Here is a 24,296-nt window from a genome sequence, read left to right as displayed (position 1 = left end):
TCTTCACCCTTACCCTCAGCCCCACTTCAGGTAACTAACTGATCACTGTAGTCCGCTTTCAGCAAGAATCCTGTTAAATTAGTTTAGCTAGAATCCTCCCTTAATGCTGATGTTTCCACAATATGACTTCTTTTTGTCAGCACCACATGAAAAGCTACCCCCAGGTAAGTGCTATTCCTTCACCTTGGGTCCCAGATCACCCCAGTACAGATTTTTTCAAAGCTATAATTAATATCTTAGAAGCAATTTAGAATTAGATAAAATTATAACGATTTACAATTATCACCATGACAAAGGGACAAAAGTAATTCAAGAAATATTTGTGGAATTAAAGTTAAATTATTAATCAGAAGAAAATAAATCTTACCTTTAGTTTACGGCATCATTGGGTCTTAAAGCTAATACTGTGTCAAGATGAATTAAAAAATCAATTTCTTTTTTGCATTATTAGTCTAGGGAAATTACAGCACAATATAACAAGTTCAAAGGGTTAAAGTTTTAGGTAACTTTTAATAGGAAAAATAAGAACATTTATCCAAATGAACTTTTTTAAAAAAGTTCTCTTTTAAAAAGAACTCTTTTTTAAAAAGTTAATGGAATAAGTTTCCCTAGAGAATTAAAAATATTACCATTTCTGTTATAGTCTAAGAAGACTAAAATTTGGAAATCTGCAATAGCAGCCTATTATTCAGGGTAGAAAAATAAATTGGTCATATGGAGGAGACTGAGTACTTTAGGACTAAGTGTGCTCACTCAAAACAATAAAATGAATACTGCATTGAAGGCACTGAACTACTGTTGAGGAATCCTCATTAGGAGACACAGTAACTCTTAGCAAATGTTAAAAAACAAGAGATCTAGACACTGAAAAACAACCAATCACAGAGATATAAATGAGGTACAAGTGTAGAAATAATATCTCTTTTTTCTAAGTACTGTACTTTTAAAAGCAGTGAATACTTTTTAGCAAATGCTACAACATAAAAGTCTAAAGGAAATTATGAATTAAAAAATTTCTACTCCATATAGTTAAGAGAAGAGTACATTATTAAACCCACTAACAATTTATAAATATTTCAGAATGTTAGAAAATATAAATGAAAATAGAAAATATAACAAAGTACTATCCCTCAAAAAGTGATCACAAGTTAGCAATAGTTTGTTACTGTACTTCCCACAGGCTTCTCCTTGCTAAAGCGAAGAAACCTCAAAGACACAAAAACCATTTAAAATACTTTCCTGCCTCCTCTAATCCCAATTCTTAACAAAGCATTTCTAGGAGTTGGCTTCAAATTTAGTCGTGTAATGAATTTTTAAATACAGAGACTGGCTGCTAACTAAATTCCTTTGTTTCTAAATATCAGTGACAGAAAATAAAACGCATCAAAGTGTTCTAAATGTGTTTCCTTTTTAATACAACAAATCAGGGTTGGCTGCATTACTGTAATTACCATACATGGTCTCCCCAAAATGGGTTGGCTTAACCTCCTCCTTTATCTTCTAAAAAATGAGTGTAGGTGTAGAGTTAACTCTTAGGCCTCTATTTTTATAAATCACACAACATAAGACACAACCTTTGAAACAATTTTGATGCTGTTACTATGGTAAGCCTTGCAGGACAGTTCTTTGAAGACTCAGATTTCTGAGTGTGAGCAAGGTCACCTCACCATCTTTTACTCTTTTTTCCTCATAAAAACATAATTTTTTCCTCATAAATCTTTTAGCCAGATGTGTTAGCACATGCCTGTAACCCCAGAACTCTGAGAGGCTGGGGCAGGAGGATTCAAAGTCTGAGCTTAGCCTGGGCAACTAGCAATGAATTAAGACCCTGTCTCAAAATAAAAAATTAAAAGGAAGGAAAGAAAGGGGTGGGGCAGGGAGGGAGGAAGGGGAACTGTGTTTTGTTTGTTGCTTTTTTTTAGTGCCTAGAAAACATACCCTGGTGCAGACACCTACTCACTCACCTATTTCAGAATTAGAATTAGGGAATGAGGTAGGGAATGAGGTGTTTGTACAGAGATGAATGTAAATATGTTAATCTGAAGTCAAAACTTTTCCTGTGTGGCTGCCTTTTTTTTTTTTTTCTGACTACTTTCTTAATTAGGGTAGGAAGAAGACCAGAACATGCTATTCCACTTTGGAATAGAGATCATTTCGAGCTGAAGGCAAATGAGAAACAGTAGATGCAGTAAATCACTCTGCCTCCTCCCTTTCTGTCTAAGAGTAGGCCAGAAATTCTCCTTGTGAAGCTAATAGAAATTTCTACTTACAAAACTGTCTCTCCTAAACCTAGAGGAGGGTAACTCTTAATTACCTGACGTGATTCTCAATGGAGGAGGCACCCACTGGAGTCTATATAATAACCTTTCTAAATAACCCTTTTCTTTCTATTAGTTTCCCTGTATATTTAACCATCCACAATTACAGTCCCTAGAGGCCTAATCATACCACCTTCATTGACTTATTTTTTTAAAAATTGAATTTATTGGTACATTCTAGGTATACAGTACAGTTACATTCATTACTGGGATCTTGTACCTTTACATGCCAGGTCTTGGTTCTCATTTTTTCCCCTTATCCCCCCCCCCCCTTCACCCCCTCCTCCCCTCCCCACCTTCAAACACTTTAATTCCATTTTTACATTTTCTCATATTTTTTTGCTTTTTCCTTATTCCCCTTTCCCTATCCTTCTCACTGTCCCTACACCTTTGGTACTTTTCTTCCTATTTCACGTTGCTAATTGTCACGTTAGGATCTTGAGTACTATTTTAGTTTATCACACCAGAGAAACTATTCAGTATTTGCATATGTATGACTTATTTATTTCACTGAGGAGTATATCCTCAAAATGTACCCATTTACCTATGAATGAATCTACTTTCTCATTCTTTATGGCTGAGTAGTATTCCATTTTATAGAAAAACCACATCTTCTTTAACCAGTTTCCAACTGATGGACAGATGGGCTGTTTCCAAGTTTTAGTTATTACAAACTGTGCTGCTATAAACATGGGTGCGTATATATCACTGTGGTATGATTCGTTTAATTCTTTTGGAAAGATACCCAGCAGAGGGATGGCTGGGTCAAATGGAACCTCTAATCCTAGTTCGTTGAGGTATCTCCATATTGACTTCCATAGGGTTGCACCAGTCTGCACTTCCACCAACAATGGAGAAGGGTTCCTTTCTCCCCACAATCGTGCGAACGTTTGTTATTGTGTGATTTCTTGATAGCAGCCATTCTTTGTGGGGTGAGGTGAAATCTCAGTGTTGTTTTCATCTGTATCTCTCGAATGACCAGTGATGTGGAGCATTTTTTCATATATTTACTGCTGCTTTTATTTCTTTGTCTGAGAAATGTCTGTTCATTTCAGATGCCCATTTTAGAAACAGATCTTTATATTTGGGGGGGCTGGTTGTTTTGAGTTCTTTATATATTTTAGATAATAGTCCTTTGTCTGAGGAGCAGCTGGTAAAAAGTTTTTCCCACATTGTAGGTTGTCTCTTGGTCTGTTGATGGTTTCTTTTGTAGTGCAGAAGCTTTTTAATAAGATGAGATCCCACTTGTTGATTCTTTCTGCTATTTCCCATGCTACTGAGGATTTGTTCATAAAGTCTTTTCCTATGTCAATGTCTTCCAGAGTTCTGCCTAACTTATCTTCCAGCAAGTTTAGTGTTTTTGTTTTTATATTTAGATCTTTAATCCACTTGGATTTTAATTTAGTGCAAGGTGACAGATAAGGGTCTAGTTTTAGTCTTTTGCAGGTTGAGATCCAGTTTTTCCAACACCATTTATTAAAGAGGCTATCTCTCCTCCAGTGGGGACTGTCAGCTCTTTTGTCAAAGATGAGGTAGCTGAGTGCATCTGGAGTTGTTTTTGTGTCTTCCAATCTGTTCCACTGATCCTCAGGTCTGTTTCTTTGCCAGTACCGCGCTGTTTTTATCTCAGTGGCTTTGTAGTGTAGTTTCAAATTGGGAATTGTTATACCTGCTGCCATGTGTCTGTTGCCTAGGATGGCTTTTGCTATTCTAGGTCTCTTATGGTTCCAAATGAATTATCGGATTCTTCTTTCTAGTTCTGTGAAGTATAGAGTTGGGATTTCAATTGGTATTGCATTGAATCTGTATAGCAGTTTTGGTACTGTGGCCATTTTCACCATGTTGATTCTTCCTACCCAGGAGCAGGGGAGATCTTTCCATTTTCTTATATCCTCCTTGATCTCTTTTTTCAGAGTGCTGTAGTTTTCAGTGTAGAGTTCTTTTGCTTCATTTGTTAGATTGATTCCCAGATACTTCATTTTTGGGGTGCTATTGTGAAAGGAATTGTTTCCCTAATTTCTTTCTCAGTGAGTCTGTTATTTGTGTACAAGAAGGCTATTGATTTTTGAGTGTTGATCTTGTATCCAGCTACTCTGCTAAAAGTGTCAATTAAATGTAGAAGCCTTTGGCAGAGTTTTTGGGTCTTCTATGTAGAGTATCCTATCATCAGCAAATAATGACAGTTTAACTTCTTCCTTTCCTATCTTTATTGCTTTAATTTCTTTCTCTTGTCTAATTGCTGTGGCTAATGTTTCAAGAACTACATTGAAGAGGAATGGCAATAGTGGGTATCCTTGTCTTGTTCCTGATTTTAATGTGAAGGTTTTCAGTTTTTGGCCATTTAATATGATGTTGGCTGTTGGTTTTCACAGATAGCCTTTATTAAGTTGAGACACAGACCATCTATTCCAATTTTCTGCAGGGTTTTTATCATGAATGGGTGTTGAATTTTGTCAAATGCTTTTTCTGCATTTATTGATAGGATCATATGGCTTCTGACCTTGACTCTATTATATAGTGTACTACATTTATTGATTTACATATGTTGAACCATACTTGCATCCCTCGAATAAATCCGACTTGGTCGGGATGTATGATCTTCTTGATGATCCTCTGTATTCTGTTTGCCAGTATTTTATTGAGGATTTTTGCATCTATATTCATTAGGAGATTGGCCTGTAGTTCTCTTTTTTAGTTGGGTCTTTCTCTGGTTTGGGAATCAAAGTAATACTTGCTTCCAGGAATGAATTTGGAAGTATTGCTTCCCTTCCAGTTTCATTGAAAAGTTCAAAGAGTAGTGGCAGTAGTTCTTCTCTAAATGTCTTATAGAATTCAGCAGTGAATCCATCAGGACCTGGGCTTTTCTTTGTTGGTAAACTTTTAATTACATTTTCAATTTCACTGATTGTAATAGGGGTGTTTAAAAATTTTTTAATCTTCTTCATCAAATGCAATTCATAAATATCTAGAAATCTGTCCATTTCTTCTGTGTTTTCCATTTTATTAGAGTACAGGTTCTGAAAGTAGGTATTGATGATCCTCTGGATTTCTTTTGGATCTGTTGTGACTTCACCTTTCTAGTCCTAATTGCATAGATCTGAACCTTTTCCTTCCTTTCTTTGATAAGGTTAGAAAGAGTTTATCAATTTTATTTATTCATTCAAAAAACCAACTCTTTGATTCATTTATTTTTTGTATCATTTTCTTAGTTTTCATTGCATTGATTTCTACTCTAATCTTTATCATATCCTCTCTTGTATAAGCTTTGGCTTTTTCTTACTCTTCTTTTTTTAGGAGCCTAAGATTCCTCATTAGGTTGTTTATTTGAGCTTGCTCTGTTTTCCTAGTGGGAATTCAGTGCTATGAATTTTCCATGTAGAACTGCTTTCGTTGTGTTCCACAGGTTCCTGTATGTTGTACTGGTGTTATCATTTGTTTGTAAAACTGTCTAATTTCTTCTTTAATTTCCTCTGTGACCCATTGATTGTTCAGGAGAGTGTTGTTCAATTTCCATGTGTTTGTAAAGTTCCTATGGTTTCTTATGCTATTGATCTCCAGCTTTATTGCACTGTGATCTGATAATATACAGGGAAAAACTTTAATTCTTTTGCATTTATTCAAACCTGTTCTGTGAGCTAGTATGTGATCTATCTTGGAGAATGACCCATGTGCAGCGGAAAAGAATGTATATTCTGATTTTGTGGGGTGGAACACTCTATAGACGTCTAATAAGGCCATACATTCAAAAGTTTGGTTCAGTTCTAGTATTTCATTGTTGATTTTTTGCCAGGATGATCTGTTTATTTGTGATAGTGGGGTATTCAGATCCCCCACTACAATTGTATTAGTGGTTATTTGGTTTTTCATGTTACTTAATATTTGTTTTGTATAGTTGGGGGCATTTATATTTGGTGCACATATGTTTATGATTGCCATTTCTTCCTCTTGGATTGTTCCCTTTAACAAGGATGTAGTGGCCCTCTTTGTCTCTCTTAATCAGTTTTGGTTTGAAGTTTGCTTTGTCTGCGAATAAGATTGCTACCTCTGCTTTTTTCTCAACTCCTGTCACATGGAGAATTGTTTCCCATCCTTTCACTTTCAGTCTATGGGCTTCTTTTTGCACTAGGTGTATTTCTTGTATACAACATATTGTTGGATTTTGCTTCTTAATCCATTCTGCCAATCTATTTCTCTTGATTGGTGAATTGAGGCCATTGACATTGATAGTTAAAACTGATATGTACTGACTTATTATTGTCATGCTATTGTCCTTTTGTTGACTCTTTTATTTTTGTCCTCTCCTTAGTTTCTTGCCTTGGCTATTTGATTTGCTCTGTTGGGCCTCCTGGTGTTGTGATCTTCATCGTCTTTTTCTAGGATATTGTTTAAAATTCTTTGTAGTGCTGGTTTAATATTCATGAAGTTTCTCAAGTGTTCTTTGTCATGGAAGTATCTTATTTCTCCATCCATCTTGAAAGAGAGTTTTGCAGGATACATCAGTGTTGCTTGTAGGTTGTTTTCTTTTAGGACTTGAAATACCTTACTCCAGGCTCTCCTTGACCTGAGGGTTTGTGTTGAAAAGTCTGCTGTGATTCTGATGGGCTTTCCTTTGCATGTGATTTGTTTCTTTTCTCTTACTGCTTGTAGTATTTTGTTCTTCTGTTGGGTTTCTGGGATCTTGATTATTATATGCCTAGGTGTAGATTTTTTTTGATGGTGGCTAGTTGGTGTCCTATATGCCTCGCTTATCTGTATGTCTAATTCTTCCCCTCTGTTTGGGAAGTTTTCTGTCATTAATTCTCTGAACAGCTTTTTTAAGTCATTTGCATTTTCTCCTGGTACTTCATGGATTCCTATCATTCTTATGTTATTCTTCTTTGCATCATCTAGGAGTTGTTGGATCGATTTCTCATGCTTCCTCACTGTTTTTAAGAGACCTCTCTTTTCATGGTCACTGTCTGCTATCCTATCTTCTATATCTGAGATTCTATCTTCGCAATCTTTTATTCTGTTGCATATGCTTTCAATGGAGTTTTTAATCTCCTGGATATCTGCTTGAATCTGTGTAATGGATTCCATTTCTTTCCTATGTTGGGTGTTCACTGTTTCCATTTCTTTCTTATTCTGGGCCTTCATGGTTTCTATCATGTTCCTAAGCTCATCTATTTTTTTGTCAGTTTCTGTTCTGGAGTCTCAAATCATGTCTTTCATTTTGCTCACCATGTCTATGGTTATCTGGGAAATAATTTCTGGTTTGAATTTTTCTAGAGCCTGATTGATCAGTTTTTTTACTTCCTGTACTGTGAGTTCTGAGTGTCCTGGAGGTTCATTATCTGATTTTTCATACTCCTTTGCCCTACTGTTTGCCATTAGTGGACTGGAAGTCTGTTTTTGTGGCTTAAGTGTTTTCTCATCTTTATTTTTGCTTTTGGGTTGCCCTTGATTCAATCTCTGGGTCATTAAATCTTCCTGATATTGTTGGGTCCCAGTCTTTGATTCTCTAATGACTTATAGACATTCTCATTTTCATAATTGAGAAAACAGCTCATTAAATCAATCCCTATACCTTATCCCTATCGATACAATCAGGAACATGATAGGATCAATCACCACCCTTTATAGCCCACCATGCTTCTGCAGAGTGCATCCAAGGACTGGCTCAATCAGGGGATCTAATAGCTGGGGTGGGGAGGTGGTGACAGTGCTCAGCGTGGCTACCCTCCTGGCACAGTGTCAGAGCCAATCAGTGGCGCCTGCTGGAAACGGCGCAGCTCCAGAGGAGGCCCGTAGTTCAGGCTGGGCCGCACAGCAGAGGTGGCTCTGAGTCCAAGCTGGGGCAGTGATGCAAAACTCACCTGCCTGGAGCTGTGTCAGAGCCAGTCACTGGCACCTGCTGGAAATGGTGCGGCTCCAGAGGAGGCCCGTAGTTTGGGCCAGGCTGCACAGCAGAGGTGGCTCTGAGTCACTGACTTATTTTTCTATAATTTATCACTCTTCGAAAAAATGGAATATAAGCCCTTCTGTCTAGTTACTTCTCTGGATCTTCACTTCTTTTCTTTCTTTCGTTTTTTTTGGTACTGGGGATTGAACTCAGGTCCTTGTGCTGGCAAGGCAGGAGGCAGAACCACTGAGCTAAATTCCTGGCCCTTCACTTCTTTTCTATGAAGGCCATTACATGTATAATAAACCTTTCTCCTGTTAATTTATCTTTTGTCAATTTAATTAGTATAGTCTTTGTCAGTAATCCAAGAGGAAAGAGAAAAAAGTTTTTCATTTCCTACAGGTAAACTGCAGATATTTTCTATAAATTGGATGAGTGTCATGTGCAATTATTAAAACTTTCTTTCAAAAATACATTTAAAGAATATGGTAAGGAGCTGGAGATTTAGCTCAGCGAATTTACTGCCTGCCTCGTAAGCACAAGGTCCCAAGTTCCATCCCCAGTACAAAAAAAAAAAAAAAGAATACGGTAAAATCAAAGCATTCCATTGGTAAGTATGTATTTAAATTAACATTTTAATTTTCCTGTTTTAATATGTTGGGCTAAACAATATAAGCCTTTAAAATTAATAACCACAGGGGCGGGCAGGGAAGGAAAGGGAAGTTAAAAGAATTAAGATGTGTCATGTACATACCAATTCATCATGATAAATGTAATCATTATACAAATATATACTACTAATAATAAGATAATATATACTAATAAAAATAAGAAATTGTCTACTGTCTAATTAAAAATAGCTAATAGCTATAATGCACTGTTAAATCTTTTTCATTCAGTTTATGTTCAATTCTTTGCCTCATTTTCAATTCAATAAGAAAAACCACTTTATTAAAAATAATGATTGATGATACACTACTATGTAATTTTTTGTTTTTTTGAGACAGGGTCTCCCTATGTAACTCAGGCTGACCTTGAACTCACTATGTAGGCCAGGGTGGCCACAAAGTTACAGCAATCCTTCTCTTCAGTCTCCTAAGTGCTGAGATTACAGGTGTGAGCCGCCACACCCAGCCTATTACTATGTAATTTTGGGGTGTATAACTCAAGATAAAACTGAGGGTCATTGCTAGGCATGGTGGAAATACATGCCTATAATTCTAGCACTTGGGAGGCTGAGGCACTGTGAGTTTGAGGCCAGCCTGGGCTACATAGTGAGCTCGAGGCCAGCCTGAATTACACAGTGAGACCCTGTCTCAAAAAAAACAAAACAAAAATCCCAAAATAACAGTCACTGTAGCAATCAAATTCATTCCCTTTCCATCTAAATACCGTTTACAACATTTTACACTAGAAATACTTATGTGCAGTCATAATTAAAATTTGTAATATATTTGTAATGTCGCTTTGAAAAAATATATAATAATCAAGGTAATAATTTCAACCCCCAAAAAGAAAAAAAGATTAATCTTAGCACCTTGTAGTGACAGGAAATAAATTCAATTTACATATATACACAGCAGACAAGTCATTAAAATACAATATATTTATATTACATTAAAATAAAAATGTCACATTAAAATATACTTCAATAGGAGAGAGATACACATTTTCTATTGTAGAACTGCTTCATTAAAAAAAAAGAATGCTAGCTGGGTGTGGTGGCACACACCTGTAATCCCAGCATTCTGGTGGCTGAGGCAGGAGGATCACTCCAAGTTTAAGGACAGCCTGGAATACGTAGAGAGAATGAATTTAAGGTCAGCTTGAACTCCTTAGGGAGACTCCATCTCAAAAAACAAATATTCAGAGTATCAAACTGCTTTATATTTAGTTTACCTGTTAGGCAGGTAGTTAGACATTAGCAGGTCTGAAAGTGGCGTGTGTTCCAAAACAGCATGTGTAGATGTGAAATTGATTTGCAGATGACATAATACTCCATATAGAAGACCCCAAGAATTCTACCAAAAAATCTTTTAGACTTAATAACCAAATTCAGAAGAGTAGCTGGATACAAGGTCAACACACAAAAATCAATAGCCTTCCTGTACACTAACAACAGACTCATTGAGAGAGGAATTGAAGAAACAACTCCTTTCACAATAGCATAAAGAGAAATATCTAGGAATCAACCTAATGAAAGAAATCAAAGACCTCTACTCTGAAAACTATAGCACTCTGAAAAAAGAGATTGAAGAGTATATCAGAAAATACAAAGACACCTTTTGCTCCTGGGTAAGAAGAACCAATATAGTGAAAATGGCCATACTTCCAAAACTGCTATATAGATCGAATGCAATCCCAATTGAAATTCCAAAAGCATACTTCACAGAACTCCAGAAAACAATCCAAAAATTCATTTGAAACAAGAGACCTAGAATAGCAAAAGCAGTTCTAGGCAACAAAGACAAGGTAAAGGGTATCATAATCCCCAACGTGAAACTATACTACAAAGCTACTATGATAAAAACAGCACAGTACTGGCAAAGAAGCATACCAAAGGATCAGTGGAACAGATTAGAAGATGCAGAAACAGGATTTAGCTCAGTGTTGCTGCCACCTGCCTTGCAAATGCAAGGTCTTGAGTTCCTCCCCAGAACCACACACACACACACACACACACACACACACACACACAAAGATGCAGAAACTACTCTTGACACACTCAACTACTTCATCTTTGACAAAGAAGCCAACCACCCTCTTTGGAGGAAAGAGATCCTCTTTGATAAATGGTGCTGAAAAACCTGGGTTTCAACTTGTCAAAGATTAAAACTAGATCTATTATTTTTCACTATGTACTAAACTAAAATCAAAATGGATCAAAGATCTAAATATTAAAACAGAAACACTAAACTGGCAGAAGTGGTTAGGTAGAACTCTTGAAGACACTGGTGTAGGAAAAGATGTTATGAACAAACCTCAGTCATACATGAGCTAGCACAAAGAATCAACAATTGGGATCTCATCTTATTATAAAGCTTCTGCACAGCAAGAGAAACCAACAGTGTGAAGAAACAACCCACAATATGGGAAAATTTTTTTACCAGCTGTTCCTCAAACAAAGGTCCACTATTTAGAATATATATGAAGAACTTAAAAAAATCAGACCTCCCAAATTTAAGACCCAGTCCAAAAATGGGCATCTGAAATGAACAGACATTTCTCAGAAAAAGTAGTAACAGCAAAAACATATGAATTAATGCTCAATATCACTGGTCATTCGAGAGATGCAAATGAAAACAATGCTAAGAATCCACATCATTCCAGAAAGAATGGCTGCTCTCAAGAAATCAACCAATAACAAATCAAATGGCAGGGTTGTGAGGAAAAAGAAACTCTTTTCTACCATTAGGACTACTGTGGAAATCAGTAGGGAGATACCTAAAAAAACTAGGATTAGAAGTCCCATTTGACCCAGCTATTCACCTGCTGGGTATCTTCCCAAAAGAAATGAAATAAAATGGAGTACTACTCAGTCATAAAGAATGAGAAACCAGAGACATTTACAGCTAAATGGATGCACATTCAGGCCATTCAAGTGAAATACATAGGACACACATGAGTAAATACCGAATAGTTTTTCTGGTGTGAAACTAAAAATGTAAATAAGGATCAAACTGTACAACAGATAATGTGAAACAGGAACAAGAGCTCCAAAGGGGAAGGGGAAGTAGGAGACATAGAGGAAAGGAAAGAAGGGGAAGGAATAAATATGAGAAAAGGAAAAAATGGAAACAAAGTCTTTGTAACTAGGGAAGGGTGGAGGGGTTGAAGAGAGGGCAGGGGATGGGGAAAAAAATAAGAACCAAGATATATCATGTATAGGTACAAATTCCCAATGATGAATATCATCAAATTGTATACCTAAAATGTACCATAAAAAAATAACAAAAATAAATACCAGCACATTTGCCAGTTAAGAAATGAAGACTTCAATGTATAATACATTTATAATCATTTGTTAGGAATCAGACTTAAAGCAATCCCACAGAACCCAATGACACTTTTAAGTTTATACATTGTGCACAGTCCTTTGGATACCTGGCTACCTGGATACTACAGTATTCCGGGCTGCCATTAATCTATAGCCCAGTGATATCAGAAAATGAAATGTTTTTTTTTGGGGGGTACTAGGGATCAAACTCCGGCTCTTGTGCTTGTGAGGCAGGCTCCAGAACCATTGAGCTAAATCCCCAGCCCCAAAATCCCTCTGGCCTTGGGCTGCAACAGTTTAAATTAAGATCTTATCTTTCACACATTTCTTACATGATTAAAACCCCTGAGAAAACACTGACCATCTAAAAGGATAGGAAGACACTTTCCAATTCCATAGTACCTTCTAAGTAAAGCAGCAAGAAAGATCGTAATTACTCTAGTTCTCTGAAAATCAGGAGTAACTTTTGTGTGCATAAAAAAGCATATACAAACTTGAAATGGTGAAGATGCCTCTGGCAATGCCAGTTTTTCTTATTTTAAGGTGTAACTCTCTGTATCTACTTTACAACAAATTCTGCCTATACTTCTACACCATTTATGTGTCTTGACTAAACTCACCAAAGGCACAAAGAACCTAGGACATACGATTAAGGAAGTGAGGGGCCATTTTCTTGCTCTCAGGACTCAGCTAGGTAACAAACATTCAGCAGTTTTGTTTTAAAATGTGAATACTTAAAATACACTAGGAATGATATGTTTTTCAGTTTTTATGTTTTATTTGTACATGTTTGCAGTACACAATGATTACCTTCCCTGTGGCGAGCTGGTGTGCGTTGTATGTGACACATCTCAATTCTTTTTTTTTTCATCCCTTTCTCCAATCCTTCCTCCCCTTTCTCTTCCCTCCATCTTTTGGTCTCCTTTCCATTTGCAAAAGATTTCCCCTTTTCCTATTATCTATCTTTTGTTTTGCTTTTTTATTTGTACTTTGTGTAGCAATGACATATTTTTAAATTATTTAAACTTCAGATAAAAAATTTTGGGGACAAGGGAGAGATGAGGGAAAAATGAACAAAGGGCTCAAAATGATCAAGATCTGCAATATCCATATACCAGTCCACCAAAACAAATTTAACTATGATGTATTGCTAACATGCACTAATAAAAAGAAATTCAGCTGTAAATATAAAAGCATCAAAGAAGTAACATAGTTTATAAATTATTTGAAGGGGTATATAAGTAAAACAATGTCTAAAGACCATAAAGCGATCTAAATCACTGATTTTCCAGCTTTGGCCTTTCAGATTAGGAGTGTTTATTGATGAGAAATTCAGATTTCAGCTTCTTAGTGATGGTATCAGTACAGGCATGGATACATTATGCTCTAAGATATTCAATAAAAAATACAGTAGTCATTTTTTACCTATGATGGGAGAAGAATGATGGGTTCTGGATAATGTAGTAAAAGGAGTCTTAAAATATAATTTATCAAATCAGTTGCCAATTTATAAATTCTCTAATAATTTTCTAAACTTACGATGCAGGCTGGAACTGAATGATGGCATTCCTCGGCAAGAGTTAAAATTATAGGAGCTTTGGAGAAGTCTTTCCTTCACTAAGGTAGTTGGTAAAATTATATCACTTAACATGAGTGCTAACGTAGTAGTAAAATTATTGGCTACATTTATTAATGCTATCCTCACTGCACAATCTGATGCAAAAATGGGAGTTTGTTATAAAGTGATCTGCTGCACCACATCCATCTTAAGGCATACTAAAATAATGCCCTAATCTATCATGACCATCAAACACACTTTATTTTTTCCCTTTATTTATTTTCTGTGGTGCCTTACACGATAAGCAAGTACTCTACTACTGAGCCACATCTTCAGTCCAGACACAGGTTAGCTAAGCAGCAGTACTGTAGCACTGGCTGAAGCTCCCAAAATATGGCCTCAATCAAAAAAAGAAAATTACTGAAAAAATTTTACCAAGTGTTTAAAAATAACTAATAATTTCAATTCGTAACACTTCTTTACCACCTACAGATGAGAAAGTGCAGCTTCTAAGGTGTGGGCTACACTACTGCATTACTGATTTAGACAAAGAAGGAATGTATTTTAGTAAAAGGAAGTGAGACTGTTGATTGACAGTGCTTGGAAAAAAGGTTAAAAATTCAAAAGGAGTGACTGCATGTGGCTCAGAACTTAAAAGCTTTTTTCTCTTCCCAACAAAAGAGCAATGGCAAGTAATAGCAGGTTGCCATGGAGATGAGAAACTAGAGGGATGAGAGAACTCAATTTGCAGTTAAATGGGCTGGAAACAATTCTTACTACTTGGTGAAGAAAAGCAATTAAAAATATACTTGATTTCCAGAGGGAATCTTTTTCACTTAGCCATTTCCCAACCTCATTAATGAACAAGAAAGTCTAAAACACCAAATGAAAATTCAAAGTATCCCTAGATTGAACTCATTAGACATAATTCAGGATTTCAGACACCATCACAATCCTTTCTAATATGAGTGACTGTGGTTCTTTTCAATGGTAATTGTTAGTAAATAATGTCACAAGACAAAAATTATGTTGAAGAACAAAGATATTGAGGGGACTGGAAATTCAGTGGAAAAAAAGAGCACAGCAAATGGAACAGTAACCAGAGTAAGAAACAATTTGAGTACAATCTAGGTATTGAAAAACCTCTTCATAGTCAATCACTGAATACCTTTGTGAGTGCTGTAAAGAGCTGCAAACGTCACCATGAAGAAAGTTGTAGAGTATTTGCCAGCATTAACTAAGTGAGGAAAGGCCCTTTTTGTGTCTCGGTATCTGCGCAGGCACTGGATGAAGCGAAGCCAAGCAGGAATGCATTGAACAATGGCTCGCAAACCATATGAATATTTGTGGCAAATTTCTGGTTCTGTAAAGATTTCAAAGAAGAAAAAAATTTTAATTGAAGAAATAGTCTGTTCACATTATTTAGCCGTAGAGAGCAACCATCAACAAGAAGCAAAAGGCCTGGGTTTCAGAATCACTTTCTTTTGTTTTGTTTTTTTCCTTCATTGAGTTTATTGGTATATTTTAGGTATACAGTACAGTTACATTCATTGTTGGGATCTTATACCTTTACATGACAGGTCTTGGTTCTCATTTTTTCCCCTTGTCCCTGCCCTCCCTACACCCCCTCCTCCCCTCCCCATTTACAAACATTTTATTTCCATTTTTTCATTTTCTCCTATTTTTTCCCATTACTACCTTTCCCCTACCCTTCCCACTTTCCCTACACCTTTAGCCCCTTTTTTTCCCAAAATCACTTTCTTCTTTGCAATTATTATATTCTCAATGTTTTTAGTAGCATATAAACTAAAGAGAAAAGGTAAAATCTGTAGGGGGAAAATCTGTCCTCTCAGATTTCTGGGTATCTGAGCTAGAATAATTTTTTAACAAGTATGATATAACAGGTGTGATCAACCTATAACAGAACTAAGATCTACTGGTAATCACTGAAAATGTGTTACACAGATGTCATCCTTCTGTTAGATGCAACAACCTATCTAAATTAAGATCTTTGACATGAAAGTAAAATCCTTTATTAATCTGAACTCCGGACAAAAAAACAGAAATGACCAAAAGAAAAATGACCAAATAAGAATTCAACCATCGATCATGACTTTGTAGGCCAGGCGTGATGGCATACACCTGTGATCTCAGCACTTGGGAGGCTGAAGCAGGAGGATCACTTTGAGCTCAAGGTCAGCCTGGACTATGTAGTGAGTTCAAGGCCAGCCTGAACTACAAAGGTAGACCCTGTCTCAAAAAACCAAAAATAATAATAACAATATCATGACTTTCTTCAAGCATTCAATATGATTATAAATAATCCGTATTTCTGATCACCTGTAAATATCTAATGCTGTACAACTGTGGTGGAAAACCTAAGGCATACACACTGCATCTGGCTATTTGTTATCTTGGAAAGCTCTAAAGGTTTACCATCACTGCCTAGAGCAACACTGTGATGGAGAATGTTGGAATTACAGCATCTGCAATATAACTACCGATGAAATGAACTTAAAAAAAAATAGTTTCAGAATTCTTTACATTGTAAATCTAGCAGCAAAGGGCTGGCTAAAGACATAACATAATTTAAAACTCAAATTATTTCAAATAAAGAGACTTAAGGACAGAGTGCCATGTATACTTAGTTAATCTGTAAAATTACTGGATGAATTTTTAACATGACCTAAACTTTCTCAGTTATCATTTCCAGTATTTCTTGGTTTATACTGGCAATTTAGTAGCATGAATACAAATTCATACCCTACCTTCTGAATTATTTGGCAACAGGCCCTTACTTTCCTCCCATTTGAGCTCAAAACTGTAGAAGCAGATCATATATTCCAAGTCCATTAGTATCACTGACAAGCTGTTCAGCTGATCGGCCAGCCAGAAATCAGCAAAGCCTACCTTATGGAAGGGAGCTGTAAATACTCGAAACTGAGAGAAAGAAAGGAAAAAAAAAATCACACAACTCAGAAATAAGAAAAGTCACATTAAATTTCTTTAAGTCACAGCTGACCATTTAGTATGATTGATTAGCTGATAAAATGGAAACCAATGAACCTACCACAAATATAAGGACCAAAGCAACAGTGGCTGGGTTGACTACTGGGGAAGGGAATTCGTTGAATGGATAACTAAGGGGATGGATGGGGGAAGGAATAGCCATAGTTAAAAAACAAAAAGCAAAGAGGTGGGAAAAGTTGAAATCAAAAGCAAAAAGTGGCAGCAGGCAGAAGTACCCAAAGAAAGTCTAACATCTATTACCATATCTAGAATGTTTACTCATCTTAGCTAACTGAATATAAAGTTCCTCCTGCAAAGGATAGATAAGAAAAAATGATACACTATCTGAGACATGCCTTATTCTCTACCCAAAGTGACTTTCATTTCACTATCATTGTAATGATTGTGTTCATCTTGAAATTACAAGTATCAGTCCTCCTCTCACTGTTCTGAAAACAATACTAAATGTGTTAAAGGTATCAAACACTAAGTCATGCTGTGTATTTTCATTAGAGGTTGGTTATACTTTAAAACATTCATGACAGGGCCATAATTTGTTTGTCTTGCTGTCAGGTGGTTCTGAACTACTGGTAGTACACATGACTACCCAATGGGCAGCATGGGACAGTCCTATCATATGGTGCAAGCTGCCTAACAGGACTGTCATGCACACATCACCAGTGGTTCAAGCCCACAGGAATGTGTTGATTCTTATAACAATTCTAAAGGCTAGGTACTATTCATATTCCCATTTTACTGAAGCGTTACATCAACTCAACCTGACTTATTTTGTGGAAACCTACTTATGAGCGCAAAGGGAAATCCTTCCATAGAGAATGGAAGGATTAGATTAATGCAATCACCAGAAATAAGCTCAAATTGTGTAGATTTCTTTGAAAACCTACATGAAGTGAAGATAGGATGAAGGTAACTTTAATCCTTATCTTCTCAGACCCCTTCTATCTTATTCTACAGAAGAAAAATGGGCTCTGGAAACAAGGAAATCTAAGTAAGCATAAGTTTTGAGAAAATCAGTCAAAACGTCTAACTTCCTGGACATCTATCTATATTTATTTAATAGACAAATTCAACCTAGGAGTCTATTTCACTCTCCTCTCAGATTCAGTTGATTCTTTCTATTCTTTCTCTAAATAGTTATTTTTTATTATTTCAGGGAAATAAATGGCTATATTATGAATCAATCTCGGATGCCTACTACCTATGACAGATCCTATCTTGGAGCTCTGGAAGCTAGATCAGGGGGTCTGTAGGATAAAATGAAGGTTTTGAGACATTTTCTGAAGCTGATATATTTCGGTTCCATAACTCAGTCTTATTAACTACCTGGCTCTTTTAATAAGTCCAGTACACCAGAAAGAAAGGTAACAACAATTTACAAACATAAGCTCCATGCATAGTTAACTCTCTGGGAATCGGGGTTGAATAAGGATGGGATATTAGTGATCTGTACATGAAGAGGTTCTGGTGCCTATTTTTATTTTTTTCTTTCCCGGTACTAAGGATTGAATTCAGGAATTTGGGCTTATGCTGCTCCACTGAGCTACATCCCCAGCACCTCTGGTGCTTGTTTTTATAAAATTTTGAGAAACTAGGGTGCAGAATGGACTGGAAGAACTCAAAGAGATAAAGACAAGAGGAAAATTTAGCATTTAATACCAAAGGATTGGGAAATTTGCAAATTTCTAGCTAACATGAGACAGATTTCCTTTACTCTTAAAATCTGCCAAACTAATCCTCAAAACCTGGCTAATAGAGACAGCCTCCAGAAGAACAGCAGCAGCAGATAATGCATTAAATAGAAAACAAAGGGATGGGGTGAGATTGGAAAAGGAAGAGATCAGCATTTTAAAAAAGGAAGCTGAAAGGGAAAATTTATAGGAAACAGAACATGAATAGGAAGAAAGGAGGACTAGCAAATATTGGTATAATACAACTAATGAAGGAAAAATATAATTATAATTATTCACACATTTAACAAAGATTTACTATTTACTGTACTTAAGGCACAGTGCAGGTACAGATATAAATAAAACAGTCTTTGTCCTCTGAGACCTCAAAGTTGGGCAAATACCTAGAGATATAATTATGGTACCATATGGTAACTGCTATTATAAAGACACATTTAAAACATCCTGGGGGTCGGGGATTTAGCTCAGTGGTTCCGCTGCCTGCCTAGCAAGCGCAAGGACCCGAGTTTGATCCCCGATACAAAAACAAAACAAAACAAAACAAAAAAATCCTGGAAGTAGAAGTATAGAGAACAAGTAGCTCTGACAGAGGTAAGGTGAGAGGGAGAAAACAAATGGATCGTGATCACTGACATTTACATAAAAATTCATTTTAGATTTCTCTGAATTCTTTTGAGTAAGAATCTTGTAACTACACTCTCATTTTCTATTCTTATACCTTTCAAATTCTTCACTTTTACTTTGTGATTTTGATTAAAATGATAAAAATTCTGAAACAATACTATGAAAGTGAAAGCCATTAACATTTTACCACATATATTACAAATACCGCTAAACAGTTATTACAGGATAACTATTCCCTATGTAAAATACTTGGGGTTCAGAAACATTTTAGATTATTAGTATATATACAATGAGAGAGCTTGAGAATAGGGCCTAAGTCTAAATATAAAATTCACTTATGTTTCCTATATACCTTATACACACACTCTGAAGGTAATTTTATACAGCATTTTTAGTGTCCCTGCATTCCGATTGTGATCTATCACACTGAGGTCAAATGTGGAATTTTCCACTAATAGGGTAATGTCAGTGCTTAAAAGGTTTTGGATTTTGAAGTATTTTGTATTTTCTGACTAAGGATGTTCCACTGTGCAATAAATGTTAATATGATCTTCTAAGTTAATACAAAGAGCTAAGAAGGTAAATTTTGTTTTCTTTTTTACCACGCTAGTACTGAACCCAAGACCTCACTGAGCTACATCCCAGCCCCGTTTTTAAAATATATTCTTTCCCCTCATTGTTATTGGTACATTTTAGGTATACAGTACAGTTACATTCATTATTGGGATCTTGTACCTTACATGACAGGTCTTGGTTCTCATTTTTTCCCCTTGTCCCTGCCCTCTCTCCACCCCTCCTCCCTACCCTGTTTTTAAAATTTTTAAATTTTGAAATAGGGTGTTGCTAAATTGTCCAGGCTGAGTCTGAGTTTGTGGTTCTCCTGCACCCGCCTCCCAGAGTCTTGGGACTACAGGGATGTGCCACTACACCTATCTGAGAAGACACAATTTTATTTTTAGAGGCTTGTAAATACCTTTGCCAATGTGATTTTTAGATCAAGTTAAGATATTTTAGATAAAGTGACTAATACTAGATGTTTTTGTTTAGAAAATCTAAGGTGTTTCCTATTTTCTAATTGGATTTCTGACTGGGTCAAACACTAAAGAGCTAAGGAAGAGGGCATATGATATGATCTAATGGATGTAAATAAGTTGCACTTAATACCAAGATAAGTTATTATCTTAAAGAATTTTTTCAGCTTTTTTAAAAGGGAAGATGGGTAGCATATAGAAATTCCACAGATGCCAATATAAATGGCACCCACTGACTATCATTATGGCCATGTGATGCATGCGTTTATCCCACTGAAAAATTGGAGAAGAAAAAGAAAGAGGGAAAGAGAGTTTTATTTTAGGAAAAGGCTTTAATAAGTTATTTCAGAGAAATGTAACTAGAGTAAAAACATTTTTGTTAGTTCACGAGAAATAAATCTAAAGGCAAGTTTTATCAGTGAGATTTGAACTGAAATAAGTCAACAGGTCAACTGTATAAACGACATATATATGATAAGATTCTTGCTTATTATTAAAAAAAAAACCATAATTCTTCTTTTCATATTTCACTGCTTTGGATAATGTATCTTATTCTTCTACTATTCATTCTTATATCACTATTGCTAACCTATTCCATCAACAAGTTCTCATTTATTAACAAACATAGAACAGATGCACAGATAATGACTACTCAATGGGGAATCCTTCTGTTAATAAGAGTAATTGGTCATGCATGAACCACAGCTTGCTATTTAAACAAAGAAGGATGCACTGGGGAAATGTTCACTTAGCACACAGTGTACACAACTATATTATCATGTTATTGCAATAATACAATTGTAGTAACACCCGAGTTTTCAGTCATTTAAAAATCTCATTTTAAAATAATTTCATGAGATTGCATACGGAGGCAGGAAACAATAGGAGTTTAAATATACACTATTTTAAATATACTCCCCAGCAACCAGAAGAATGCTAATCTTTTATGCAAATAACACAGTTGAAAAATTCCATGGTAGTAATAAAATGACAGATAATTTCCAATAAGAAAAGTAATCTGATATTGACTGGCAATGACTGTTTTTCCTATACATCTCAAGAGATAAACTACTTAAATTTTTCTATTTGCTTTTGTTCATTTTATTTCATTCATTTATTTATTTTTTGAGACAGGACCTCACTATGTAATTCAGGATAGTCTTGAATTATTTTTTATTTTTTAGCTGAATTGGAGAGTGAACCCAAGGCCTGCTTGCGTACGGCAGGCAAGCTCTCTATCACTGACCTATATGTTTAGTCCCTTTCTTTCTTTTATTTAGGACCATGGTCTTCACTAAGTTGCTCAGGCTAAGCCTGAACTTGCAACCTTCCTACCTCAGCCTCCTCCATGGTATTACTAACATGTGCCACCATGTCTGGCTAATATCAAATATCTTTAATTTTCAAAAACACTTCTAACCTTATTTAGAAGAAGACCTCTCCTCTACAATATTACAAAATTACAGCTATCATTTCACAGGAAACACTATATCCTATTGTTGAGAATAATACTTTGAGATTAAGAAACAGGTAAAATGGAAGAAATGAAATTCAAAGATCAAAGTTAGTTTCTCAAATTAAAATTGGTGATTTGGCAAGATATTCCTACCACTTCTAGAAAACCAGTCTTTCCTAAAAGGAAGTGTTTGACTAAAACCATTTGCATTGATTTAACAGGAAAGTCAGTCGTTTTTCTACTTTTTTAAAGAAGGAAATTCACAAAGTTCTATGTTATCATAGATGTATAATGAAATAATAAATGGTTAGAATTTGCAAAATTATTTTAGTACCTGGACATTTTATCCTCTATTTTAGGAGGAAAAAATGTATGAATACTTTTCCCAGTGCCATCACACTGCACAATGCTCAGTGTGATCCATCACATGCCTTCTCTGCCCCTGACACTGAAGCACCACCCATACAGACACAATGTGAATGGTTACTTTTGGAGTTGTCCAACTGGCAGCTTTGGTTTTGTCTTAGAGGAAGCCAATGACTAATATACTACTCTAAAAATGCTACACAAGTTTCTGGACTTACCAGCAGTTTAAGCAGCCAAAACCGGGATTTATAATAGAAAGTCTTGGTGGGATTGATAAGAAAGAAAACCATAAATCCATAAAGGACAAGTGGATACACATATGTGGGGATGACACTAACTGGAGCAAAGAAGCATGCCAGAAGGCTCAGACACCACAATATCCCCAGGAATCCAGCAATCTGGTAAAGGACAAGGAAGACAAAAAGAGAACATTATTTTTATTCTTACCATTACTCAGAAGAATCTTTAATAGACCAAGGTAAGGAAAATAGTCAGTAATTAAGTCAATAATCCTTTTAAAGTAGAAGATGGATTTCAATACCCGTTAAACCAGCTATATAGCTAGTTTGGCAAACTATGTTCATGGGAATTTATGTCTTGCTTTACCTCAAAGAGATGTTGATGAGACAAATTGCTTCTTGGATTAAGTTCAAAGATAAGTACATGATTTACTCCAGCCTGTCTCCAACCATATGTGTTGATGCCCAGCAGGAAAAGGAACTCAATCAGAAGAAAGCCACCTCGATAGATTCTTATCAAAGGCCAGATACTTCTATTTGTTTCAAGTTTAAATACAGCTGAAAGAATATTAATTTACTGGTTAATTATAAAGTCCATATTTCTTTTAATTATCTTTTATTTTCAAAGACATAGCCTGGCATATGAACTTTTCATTAGAAAAGTCTAGAGATTATTTCAAGAGCCCAATAAACTTGTCTTCAGTTTCTTTCCTTTCTTCATTTTAGTCTACAGAATGCCATTTGAAAAATGTATAACTGACTTAACCATTTAGTCTTTATCTTTGTATTCCTTACACCACACAGAACATTTAATAAATGCAGAGAAAGACTTTGCTTTGGAATCAAGTACTGTAGACTGGATATCAAATTATTTAAGGGGCACGTTATTTAATTTTTCTAAGTCTCAGTTTCCTTGATCAATGAGGATAATGTCTATTCTCTTAAGTGTGTTAAGAAGATGAAATGTAAACGTATATCAAATGCCTATACTAATCAGATGTCTGTCCCATTATTAGTATTCAGTATATGTTTGTTTTACTTGAAAATACTTCATTTATTCAACAAATACTTATTAGATATCCATTATACCCAATACCATTGTAAGAGGTGGAGATTTAGTAATGAATAGTAGACAAAATAGTTACCTCCAGTTTATTACCATATAATGTGAGACATTGATAAGGAATACAAAGAAAAATTAAAGCACTATAAGGAGATAAAGACAGTATGTACCATTTTAGGTGGTGTGGTCAGCGAAGAGGCTCAGGAGATGATATTTGCAGAGATCTTAAGGAAACAGAATAAACCATTGAGGTATTTAGAGGAGTAGGACTCAGATAGAGGGAAAGTACAAAGGGCCCTATGACAGAAGCTCAAGGCCACTATGAATAGAATGAACAAGAGATGAAGTGGAAGAGTTAGCCAGTGGCAAAGCAGATAGTGTTTTCTTTGTTAAGACATAAGCTTTTATTCTAATGTACAGGCCAGTGGAAGGTTTAATATAAGTGATATGACTTGATTAATGACTTTGAAGAAACAAAAAAGGTGAAAAGGTCCCAAATGATCAAAACAGTGATCAAAGAGAACATAGTTGTAGGACTCACACTCTGTGTGTGTTTGTGTGTGTGGTAGTGGTGGTGGTACTGGGGATTGGATCCATGGCCTTCACACTGAGAAACATCCATCACCCCTTTTTAAATCTTTTATTTTCAGTCAAGATATTGATAAACTGCCCAAACTGCACTGAGCTGTGATCCTTCTGCCTCAGCCTCCCACAGTACTGGGATTACAAGAATGTGCCATCATGCCTTGTCAGTATACTTTACAGTTTTAAAACGTAGTCCAATGTTACAATAACCATAAAAATGTAACACTGGCATAAAAATAAGATATTCCATTTATCTAAGGAATAAAATTAAAAGTTCAGAAATAAACATCTACAGACAGTCGATTTTCAGTAAGCATGCCAAGAAGAAAAGTATTCTCTTCAGAAAGTAGTGCTGAGGGCCAGGGATTTGGCTCAGTGGTTCTGCCACCTGCCTCACAAATGCAAGGGCCTGCGTTCAATCCCCCATACCAAAAAAAAAAAAAAAAAAAAAAAAAAAAAA

The 24,296-nt window shown here is 35.8% G+C and overlaps 1 protein-coding gene across 1 annotated transcript in view; it reads right to left on the bottom strand.

The window, feature by feature from the left end:
* The window catches only part of Xpr1 (xenotropic and polytropic retrovirus receptor 1), a 174,519-nt gene that overhangs the window by 22,868 nt on the left and 127,355 nt on the right, over positions 1-24,296 (bottom strand). The window contains exons 8-11 of the mRNA XM_033762123.1: positions 22,556-22,746; positions 22,168-22,347; positions 16,523-16,694; positions 14,923-15,117 (exon numbers count right to left, since the gene is read on the bottom strand). Coding sequence (XP_033618014.1) covers positions 14,923-15,117; positions 16,523-16,694; positions 22,168-22,347; positions 22,556-22,746 — 738 coding nt within the window. The remainder of the gene's footprint in view (positions 1-14,922; positions 15,118-16,522; positions 16,695-22,167; positions 22,348-22,555; positions 22,747-24,296) is intronic.

The sequence above is a fragment of the Fukomys damarensis genome, unplaced genomic scaffold (assembly GCF_012274545.1).
Source record: "Fukomys damarensis isolate Sample0158 unplaced genomic scaffold, DMR_v1.0_HiC HiC_scaffold_11, whole genome shotgun sequence".
Classification (NCBI taxonomy): Eukaryota; Metazoa; Chordata; class Mammalia; order Rodentia; family Bathyergidae; genus Fukomys; species Fukomys damarensis.
Note: the sequence above shows the minus strand (reverse complement) of the source record. Positions and strands in the feature narration are given on the sequence as shown.